This window comes from Netta rufina (assembly GCF_964035555.1).
Source record: "Netta rufina genome assembly, chromosome: 4".
Lineage (NCBI taxonomy): Eukaryota > Metazoa > Chordata > Aves > Anseriformes > Anatidae > Netta > Netta rufina.
The window spans coordinates 11,813,151-11,824,440 of NC_140127.1; the positions used below are offsets into that span (position 1 = coordinate 11,813,151).

Consider the following 11,290-nt stretch of genomic DNA (forward strand, 5'->3'; position numbering starts at 1 on the left):
AAGTTATCTGACCTCCATGAGGAGAGTTACACTGACCCAGGAGAAAAAAAAAAAAGTAGTTTGTTTTGTCATGTTTTGTTTTGATTTTGGCTTGAATCCATTTCCCTGTTTTCTCTAGCTGGTTTCAAAAAGTTTTCTGTTTATTTGGGTATTTTATTTGTTTGGGCACTTAGCTGACTGTCTGTGTTCCTGCTCCACTTTTTTTTTTCATTGTGAGGAAGAGCACAAGTTGGCTCTTTTCCAAAATTCAAGTCTCTCATCCCTCTTCAGTAAAGGTTTTGGTTTTGCCTTGCAGCTGAGAGAGTTTGGAGCTTTTTGGCAGCCTGCCCCTGACTTGATGTTTAGCTAGCATGTGTCATTCCTGGTACTTCACAATCAGATGGAGTGAGTCCTAGCTTTTTCTTTCCCTAGCTGTGGAGTTTTCAATGTCAATGTTCAATGTTTTCAGTGGAGTTTTCAATGGTTCAAAGGTGAAAAGGATGAAGGTGGAAGGATTGTGTGTTCTGGATGCATTTACATGCATTATGGATGGCACATCAAACCAGCCCCTATGCAATTTATTACTTCACATCATCAGTAATTAATGCACGTGTCTGTGACTTTCAAATGTATTCCACTTGTTAGTAGGACCTGTAAACTACATACATTTATCAATGAATAACAAAAGTAACAGCAGCTCTAACTAGGTAATTTTACTGGCCTGGTTAATGCAAAACATGAATATGGGTTTTAGGAAAGTTGATTGCCCACAAAAATGTTCGCGTAGTACTCTGAACTGAATTTGATTTCATCTTTACAAGTTAACATTAAATGGGGAAATTTTAAAGCAATAATATACACATTCTGTATTGTATTAAGATTTTTTTATTTTTTTTAAGAAATTTGCAACAGTTCATAAATTTTTGTAAACAGCCACTATTTGTACTCACTTGCAGACACCATGATGGGCATGTAACTGCAGACATTTAGACAGTCATCACATTTCTTCCTCTCTCCATAGGCCTCAGTCTTTATCCTTTTCACTTCTTTGTCATTAGCAACTGGAGGGCATAAAAACATGAATCTAAATGCAGCCTGGAGCACTTGCAGGCACTATGTTAGCATTTTGTTGGACTTCCGCTGTTGCCCTGACATTTATTTGTTTAATTAAATGCCTCTTCTTCACTTACACTCTCTATTTAAGGAGGAAAACAGTGGCCCCATTTCACTATTAACATTCTGAGTCATGAATGAGGACAGCTAGATTCCTTCACATCTCAGGCTGCATGTAAGCAATAGTGCTTTCTTGAAATTTTCTTTACATAGGTGTTTAGTGTAGGGATAATTAAAAGCTTTTTTTTTTTTTCTATGCAGTGTATAGGTATGTTTGCTCTCTGTGTCTCCCTGTCACTGGAATAAAACCACTAGACTGCTGCTAGTGCTTTTTCATTCCCAGATGAGGCTTCCAGCCACAGGCAGGAGGGGAGGCACTGGCTGTTTCAGTGAGTGAGCAGGAGCTTGAGGGCATCCTAAACTGACCTGACAACTCAGTTATAACCAATCAGCCCCACACAATGAATACATTAGGACTAGGAAACCAAATAAATCAAGGCCATTTTGGCACCTCTTTCTTTTGCACGCAATTTGTGATTTTGTGTTTTGTTTGTGGATTTTTCTCCCTTTTGGGTAAGTTGGGCTTTATGTTCAAAATATCTGTAAAAGGTAAGTTGCCACATGGAAAAGGCAGTTACTTGTTCTCTTAGCTCTGGTATCTAGCCCCAAAAGTATCTTGACATTTGGTAGAGAAGAAAGAGTACACATGATTTTTCATTTCAAAGGGGAATTTTAATCCCACTGGCAGAGCAAATTGCAATTCAGCTTGTAGTAAGAAATTAAATTGGGCAGCAGGCAAAATAGCTGCACTGAGGGTGTGCAAAAAGTAATCTTCTAATCAGGAATCCCCAGATTTTTCTGCAAGCTCTGCCATATAATGATGGTTATATGGGGGAAGTTCTTGCAGAGCGTGTAATATCAAAATGAAATGGGCTTAGTCAGGTGGAAGGGATATTCAGTTACCAGTGGTAAGGACTTAAGGCAGCCCTGCCTGTTTATAGGTTTGGGATATGGTAACAGACATGAGACTAACAGCTTTAGCTGTTAACCAAGTTAACAGCTGTTAACCTTGCCCACCAAGTATCACATCCCACCCCACCTCTGTTCCAGTTCTGTCCTTCATGTGCACAGGATCTGGAAATACAGTAGAGGGCAATACTAGCCTTACACCAGTTTAGCACTACATGGAAATTTGCAATGTAATAATGCCACTGGATGTAATTTATTTCTTTTTTTTTACAGTCTTATTTTTATTTTGAGCCTCCCAGTTTGCACCTGATCCATATGCACAAATGTCTGGACTGCATCAACAGTGCTCTGTGTGGGATGTTTCTGTGAGGTTTTCAAAGATTTACATAATGGACTTTAAAGGCCTTTACAAAAGAGCCATACCAAAATTACCCTGTAAAACAGTTCCTTACATATTCTTGTTCACTGCCTTCTCCATAGAGCCTTTTAGTTCACAACTAGCCATTATTTATAAAATACTCAATAACAGACTGGCAGGTGATGTGATGTGACCAGAGCTAAGGAGTTTATAATATTCTATTTTCTTTAAAATAATTATGATGTCTCATTTTACTTTAATTTGTTAGGTGTTTGGGGAAAACACCTTATTGTTTGTCTTATTTTTATGTATATAGCAGTTTGTGGACAGTAGAGCTTTCTGCTAGAGAAATAATCCTCCCACGTTATCTGCATGGGAATTATCTGCATGGGAAGTTTCATAAGAATATAAGAACAGTCTGTTTCATAAGAACAGACAGAAAACCAGCATGTGTTAAATAACATGAACGTGAACATTTTGGGGTGTGGAGCTTACAGTGTATATTAATACCTGATGGGGGTGGTGGTAAAGAAGATTGAACCAGACTCTTAGGCAATGCCCAGTGAAATGACAGGGGGCACAGTCAACACTAACTGAAATGCAGGAAACTCCATTTAAACATAGGGGAAAACTGCTTCACTGCGAGAGTGGTCAAATGCTGGACCACAATATCCAGTATTGTGGGGAGATTGTGGGGAGGATGGTCAAAACCTGACTGGACATATTCCTGAGCAGCCTGCTGTAAGTAACCCTGCTGTGAGCAGAGCAGAGGGCTGGACTAGATGATCTCCAGAGGTGCCTTCCTGCCTTGGTGATTAGTAGAACTGACTTCCAAGGTGATCTCCTCTTGCCGGTATAAATAGTTGAAGACCTAACACTTAAATACTCTGCTTTACTTATCTCAGAATATGGAACCACTCCAGAAGGAATTACTTTGCAGTAATCATGAGAATATTTATGATTGTAAGACATTTTTAGCATTCATATTGGAAAGAAAAAATGTGTTACTAGCCAGAGAGATAGTAAATTACACTGCACAGAACTACTGCTAGGTTATAATTACACTGCTTCCTTTTAAAGTTGCTTTTGTCTTTGCCTTGAGGTGAAATAATTTATTTCTGATTTAAATAACTCAGCATTCAAAGATATTTCAGTGAGAAAATCAAATGCACACTCCAGTACCCAGTAGGGGACCATTTTGGTACCCAGTGCTGACCAAAGTGTAGTAGCACAAGCAGATAGCTTGGTCAGTTTTCAATGAGTAGAGCATCTTAAACAGTCTCTTTCCTTCTACGAAGAGTGTTATAACGTGAAAAAAAAAATGAGTAAAGGGAAGGAATGGGTTGCTATTTTTCACTGAAAACAATGAAATAAGAGAAACCCATTAGTTTTCTTTTTCCTGGTAAAAAGGTTAAGCCTGAAGTTTTGTCAAATACTTCTATAATTTAAACAGGGCTGGTTAGGTTGCCTGATGGTGTGCAGGTCTTGGGCTGTCCAAGTCTGATAATCACAAAGCTTTGTCAAGGTAGGAATTCCTTAATTCCGTAATTTAGGTTAGGGTCTGAGACAAGACTAGAGAATGCAAAAGTACTAGTCTAACCCAGAGCAATCTGGTTTTAAACCAAGATACAAGCAGGCACTTTTTCTTCAGGGAAGCCTCGGGAGACAAGCATCTCTCTTCACTTCACCTTTTAACACCTTGATTATTGCATGATTTGCAATTTTCCATTTTTAAGTGTTTTGCCTGCCAAAGAGTTCAAATTCCCTATTTCAGAACTGACGTAATCTCTCAGAAATTTAATGTTTAGCTTTTCAGATCTTCTAATAAAAACTGTCCCTCTGGAATTACCCTTCTATATGGTTTTAAAAAAATAATAAATAAAAGAGGTGGCAGCTTGAAGGGAAAAATATCTTTCATAATATGAAAAAAATTGTTCTCTAAGGTGCTTTTCCTCTTCTGTAACTAAGTTAGGATATGGAATTATTGATCATGAGAAAGTAAAATTGCATTTCTTTGTTTTAATGGAAGTAAGTAATGATATAATGTGTACCTTAAATGGGTCTCTGTTACTAGGGGTGGTTGTTTACCTTCATGATATTCTAACCTTAGAGGAATTGTACATTAGAAGCAGAGAGAACAACCATTAAAACTGTGATATGGTGATCTGTGCTATACTTTACTTGTGACAAATGTGACATTGAGTAACAGCATTCTCATGTGATCAGCAGTGACATCAAGATGAAGGGTAGTGTTTGGGTTACTGTTTACAACTAGACAAAGGTGACAAGCCACTCCAAAACAGAGTTCCCATGGTGGTTTGGTACGGTCTGTGAGTTGCTTCATTTCAAAGAAATACTGATGTTGTGATCACTGTATTTTACTGGTGCTGTTGGTTCTTTTATTTGAGGCCTTATAGAACTTGCCATTAGTACTTGCTAAAGGAAGTTGGGAAGATGATAAATTCTGCCTTTTTGAGGCATTGTGTCTCTGTAACCCTGATGGGCAGCTCAGAGGTTCCTAACAACAACAACAAAAAACATAGCATATGAGCTATGAAGCTCTTTTCTGAAATTCTGCTGGCAAATCTTTTGTTTCATCATTACTAAAGGTCCTGGTGGTTTTACTTGCCGCCTGTTTTCCTGCTGCAGATAACATTAAGCTTCACTCTTTCTTTCTCATGCAACCTCCAGGCTGATTTTTGAGCACCGTTTTTTTACTTGATGTACCAATTGTTAGCCAAAGCTGTTCTTTAATGATAGGGAGAAGCAGAAATCAAATAGTATTTTGTAATAAAAGAGTGAGCACTAGACAAGAGCTGTAGGCCGTTAGAGCTGATACGTTAGATGAGGTGCACTGTAACAGCTTTAAAATTTGCATCACACACATGGTGTAGCTAATTCAGCCAGAGCTGATAGGGATTAATTCTACTTCTCAGAGAAGTAACCAGGCAAAAACACTTCTAAAAATGTGCTTAAAAGCTAGGATAATTAAATATTGCACATCAAATAATCTCAGGAGCTTAAGCATTTTGATAAGCCAGGGTAGGACTGTAAATGGGCCTGTTTTTTCTGATAGTTTCATGCCTGAGAAATTGCATGTCATGGTGAACATCCAAAAATATTAGTTCTCCTAGAAAACACAGGGCTAAATAAAGATATTAGCAGCTCTATTCATCAGTGTCCCTTCGATTGTGGAATTTGTCTATGTTAACTGTACCACAGAGCAGTGCAGAATACTAATTAGCAGGCATTGTGTGAAGGGAGCTCAGCAGATTACCAGGTGTTGACTCCACATAAACTATTCTGTTTACCTCTAAAGGAAGAAGGATATCTGGTCCCATTTAGGAGCAATGTATGTCTTCATGCTGGACCTTTTATATTACACTGGTGACTTGTCCTATGTATAATCTTTTTCACTTAGGTATACTTGAGGAATTTACCAAAAGACTGTATACTTCTATCCCAAAAAACAGGCACAACCAATTGAAATTTTTCTGAGATAAGAAAATAAGACTCCAGCAGAGCTGCTGACTGATAATGTGTCACTATTATAACAGTAGTCTGTAGTAAGAGCAAGAGAGAAGAATTCACACTATAGAAATAAATTCTGCACATCATGGGCTTATATGATGAGGGTGAAAATAGTGTGTGCATGCAAGTGCGCGAGTGCCAAAATGAATATACATGTATGACTGAACTAAGGAAGAAAGGGATTTGTATCTGGCAGATAAATTTGCGGTCAGTGCATGGAAAGATACAGCAAGTGAGGAATGGAAAGTGACTGTGGTTACCTGGTTAGACCACAGAAAGAGCTGATATGTGGCAAACAGTGAACAGCAGAAGTGTGAGGCTAAGATGAAATAGTGAAAGGGAGTAACAGCAAAAGGAGGGAGCAGAACATCAGAATAAGCATGAAAGTCAGTGCTAAAAGCTATACAGGGGGACAAGGAAAAGATGGCGGGTGTGAAAGAGAGGTAATCATTAAAGTCACATCTGAAGTATGAACAATGTGCAGAATAAAATGTGTTCAGTGGTAAGTGTCTGAAATGGAAATGTGCAAGGCCTATCTCCTTTTCCTGTGTTTGCAGAATGTAAGTATTATACGGTTGTTATTACTACTGAACACTTATTATTAGGATGTACAAATTCTTGTACAAAGAAGCTAAGAGAAGATAATACAAGAAAACTTAAAAAAAAAAAAAAAAAAAGAAAGAAAAAAAAAGGATGAGGAAGCATTAAAAAGAGCAAAGAGGGATTGATTGAATTCAGCTATGATTTTGGAGAAACTTTGTTCATGTGTTAAGCATTTGCAACTTCAGTCTGAATTACTGGGTTTAGTTGTGTGAAATCTCAGTGTATTGTTGAGGATGTCCCATGTAACATTTTAGGAATATGTCCCCTTATTTCAAGTAATTTATAGAAATATCATAGAATCATAGAGTGGTTTGGGTTGGAAGGGACCTTAAAGATCATTAATTTTATATTCCTTTTCATGGTACTCATCTGCAGGGTTTTTTTTTTTAGTGAATTTCTTCCTAAGTTTCATAGTTTTTCTTTAGTACATTTCTGTCTAGACTGGCAAATGGAATAATTCAGCATAGTCACAATACTGCCATTGAGCTAGTCTTCTGGTTTTCATATCAATTTTCTTACAGTTTAGTACTAACTCCAGCAGTCTATATGCTAGGCAAAACTCATATTTCTTCTCCATGACCTTCTGCATTAACAGCTACTACAGGAATTGGCCCAATTGGCATGGTTTTTATTTGGTTTTATTTTGTTTTCTTTCAGAATATGTGTTTGGTTTAGATGATAAATAGTATATACAGTTCTAGGAAAACACACAGTTTTACTCAGCAATTTAGTCCTTATACCTGTGCAATCCCATTAATTCTGAGAGGTTCTTGTAAAAATTACCATAGAAAGTAGAAGCACTTCTATAATTGTCAATAACAGATGCCTAGAGAAGAGTGTAACAAGTCTTGCATCACGTCGTGCCTCATGTCATATACTAATACTGCATAGTGTTACGTGCTAATTGACGTAAGAAAGCATATAAAAATGTGACTCATTAAGGAAAAAAAAAGACTTTTCCCAATATGGTTAGGTTCTAAAACTGTAAGAAAAAAACAAAACAAAACAAAACAAAACACACAGCATGCAGAAGTCTGAATTATAATTCAGACTCCCTCCTTTAGCCACTTTGAAATAGTGGTAAAACTAGAAAATAAGCAATGATTTATGAGAGTTATTGATCTGTCTATAATATAACAAAATATCTAATAGAATTACTGTATCATTCTGTCTTGATACCACTCAATTCTTTTTGCCTGCTCTTACGATTACTTTTGCACACCGGTGACTTTATTCCCCCAACTAGATAATAATAATTATTATTACATAATATTAGATAATAGATTATTCGATTATATAGTAGTAATTAGATAATAGATAATAATTCACTCAACAGATGTAAATGGGATAATCAACTTGAACAAGTTATGTGGGACTGTATTTACCCTTAAGGAGCAAAAGCTTGTTTTGTTTTGCCTTATGACTTGTCCAACACATTTGCAATGGGTTTAACTTGGTGGTGGTATCATTCTTTAGTTTAGACTGACTTCTTGGCTTGTCCATGGCAAGAGAGAAGTGGGATAGCAGCACTTCAGCTGTACAATAAGATAATGGTAGTCATTCACATGGACACCCACATGGAAACTGGAGGAGATCTCTCTGGAGTTGATGTTCTCTAGTACTTCACAACCCCTGGCAACATCCTTGAGACACAGTAACTGCACTGACTCAGTTAAATGGAAACAGGATGGTACTTAAGCAGGCAAAATTTACAGCAGAGCTACGAAACAGAGGTCCAGACTCAAGGAGAGGGGTCACTTAGGATCCAAAATCCATTATGGGCTTTTATTGTCGTGCATATTTCTCAAGATTTTGTCTATACTTTGTAAAATCCCTTTACAGTCAGTAGGTACTGCCTGGGGAGGAAGGACATGCTTTGGAATAAATGATGAAGCAAGCAGTTTGTCTGACACTTTTCTTCTCTATTTTAAATGTAGAATGAAGAAGGTTTCCTGCAGGAAGGAATGGTGAACAATACAGATGTTCCTGTGGATCCTGAGAATGAGGCTTATGAAATGCCTCCAGAGGTAAATCTGTTGTGGTATTTGCTGTGCATGCACACAGGAGAAAAGCAAGGGTGGGGAGCCACATGCTTGAGTGGTGTTACTGTGGCACACGATGGTGTGTGCTCCAGCACAACAAAGACATTGATGTGCTGGAGTGTGTTCAAAGAAGGGCAATCAAGTTGGTAAAAGGTCTAGAGGAAAAGTCTTATGAAGAGCAGCTGAGGGAGCTGGTGTTGTTTAGCTTGGAGAAGAGAAGGCTCGGGGAGACATTATACAATTACCTTAAAGAAGGTTGTAGTGAGGTAGGGGTTGTTTTTTTCTCCCAAGCACCAAATGATAAGATGAGCGGAAATGGCCTCAAGTTGTGCCAGGGGAGGTTTAGGTTGGATATTAGGAAAAATGTCTTCACTGAAAGGGTTGTGAAGCATTGGAATGGGCTGTCCAGGGAAGCAGCTGAGTCACCATCCCTGGCGGTCAACAAGAAACATGTAGATTTTGAATTTAGCAGCATGGTTTAGTGGTGGACTTGTCAGTACTAGGTTAAAGGTTGGGCTAGATTGTCTTAGAGGTCTTTTCCAATCCAAATGATTCTATGATTAGTCTGAAAATCAGAAATATAAAACATCTAGGCCATGATGCAGTAAAACTTGCTTGATCTTTAACACCATGAATATAACTGAAAATATGGATGCTTCTCAAGTACCTGGAGTTAAACACATGTTTAAATGATTTACTAGCTCTTATCAGTACGTGCAGCACCTGGTTTGTTGTTCAGCCCGAAGGTTCTTCTCCTCCCATCTGTGGCAAGTGAATTGCTGTGAGTGGCCTCATGGGCTCCAGGCAATATCAGTGGGGACTAGAAGAGATCCATCTGTAATTCTGACCGTGCCGGGTCAAGTCCTGTATCAGTACAGATAACATGCCTGAAATATGTATGTTAACAGTTCAGCCACAGATAAGGTTCACCTGCCTCTGGTGTTTAAGTAAACCGTTTAAGGCATGAAGTGTTTCACAATGGCCCTTTGTAAGACAGCCTACAGTCCTGATTCTTCAGCGACAGGTTCATGTAAGTCACTGTAAGCAGACATAAGAGCCCAGTTGCAAGTATTCAGATATTCATGGTCTTTATTGTTGAAGCACACATCCAAGTGTTTTGCTGGATCCCAGATAAAGTGTAGCAGCTTGCTTCCACTCAGATGAACAGGATTTAAAAAAAAAAAAATGCCGAAGAGTTATATATGTAGACTTCACACACACAAAGCCAATGTTCCCCTTCTTCCCTAGATCATTATGCCTGCTGAGAATTACTCACAAGTTCATTGCTGTGAGTCTTTCTGGTAATTGAATTGTATGTTAACCACTGTGAAAGCCTATTCTGTAAACACCACGGTTTGTAAGACAGAGTATCTGGAAGATGTAACAAAATAATAATAAAAGGCAATATCCTTATCACATGAAAATCCATATTTTTTCACTGTATCTAGTATGACTAGGACAAGCAGTAAAAGTTAGATTATATGTTAGGTTGTATTTATCTGAAATAGTAGCACTGATGTCTGCTCTTCTCATTAGGAAGAGTATCAAGACTATGAACCCGAAGCATGAGAGACCTTTCCTTCCTTTGTATCTCCTGAAACCTACTAACAAAGACGTCACATGCTGTACAAGTGCTGAGTTCCAATGTGCCCAGTCGTAAAATTTTTTTACAGTTTTTACAGTGTATTTTGAAGTCTTCCATCAGCAATGATTGGAGTATCTGTGACTGCATCCACCTTGTTTCAGCATTTCCCTCCTGCTGAAATGAAAGCTGGTTGGCAAGGTCATTGTTGTGCTGTGGATATTGTGGCTTCAAGTTTAAAAATTAAAAAGAAAATACTAAATAAAAACACCTAAGTGTCTACTGCTTATTTTTAACTCTGTACATGTTTTGTTGATAGGCTGTCAGTAATTTGATATTGTTTATGATACAGTTTTTATTTGTTTCCAATGACTATTCTTTCTGTGCAGAGATGACTTATTGTGAGAGCTTTATATATATGTGTATGTATTATATATAGAAAAAAGTAACTGAGCATGAACTATGCACCTATAAATATTAGTTGTTGAAATTTTATTGTTTTGTGATGTGTTTTGTTAACTTGTGTCTGTAAATAATAGTGTTCAACTGAAGCAAATAAAATATAACCCATTAAAAATGAGCTTACAAGTTAGTGATGGTTTGTAACACCTTATTTTCTCTGCAATAGCACATGGTGAAAAATTCAGGCTGCATTGCTTCCTGTGAAAGAACTGGAGGAACAAAACAAGCAAGCAGATATCTGGTTTGTCCCAAAATCAGGATGAAGGATGAGAGTATCAGGGCTGGTTCCTCAGCTGGAGTAAATTGTTTGACAAAAGAGATTTATTTGTAGGGCTAATGAACTTTCCACTGTAAGGAGAACCTAAGAGTGAATGGAGCCATTAATAATGGGTTACAGAAGGCTATCAGGGTATTGTGAGGCTCTTTAAAGAATTACCTTTTCAAGGTTGTTAACACACTGGGCTACAAGAGTACAGAAGAGTGATGGATTAGTTGCAATCAAGTTGTCTTGTATAAAGTCTCATTTAGTAAAAGTACAGTTTAGAGTCTGTTTTTATAGGTGGTAATTTTAGTTATTATGTTGCCTGGATACTTTTCCATACATTAAAAAGATATAAACATGAGATGTTTTTACTTCTCTCATGTTTTACT

The 11,290-nt window shown here is 37.6% G+C and overlaps 1 protein-coding gene across 1 annotated transcript in view; it reads left to right on the forward strand.

The window, feature by feature from the left end:
* Positions 1 to 10,191, forward strand: part of SNCA (synuclein alpha) — a 69,303-nt gene extending 59,112 nt beyond the window's left edge. The window contains exons 5-6 of the mRNA XM_084285700.1: positions 8,491 to 8,580; positions 10,132 to 10,191. Coding sequence (XP_084141826.1) covers positions 8,491 to 8,580; positions 10,132 to 10,164 — 123 coding nt within the window. The 3' untranslated portion in view covers positions 10,165 to 10,191. The remainder of the gene's footprint in view (positions 1 to 8,490; positions 8,581 to 10,131) is intronic.
* Positions 10,192 to 11,290: the final 1,099 nt, after the last annotated feature.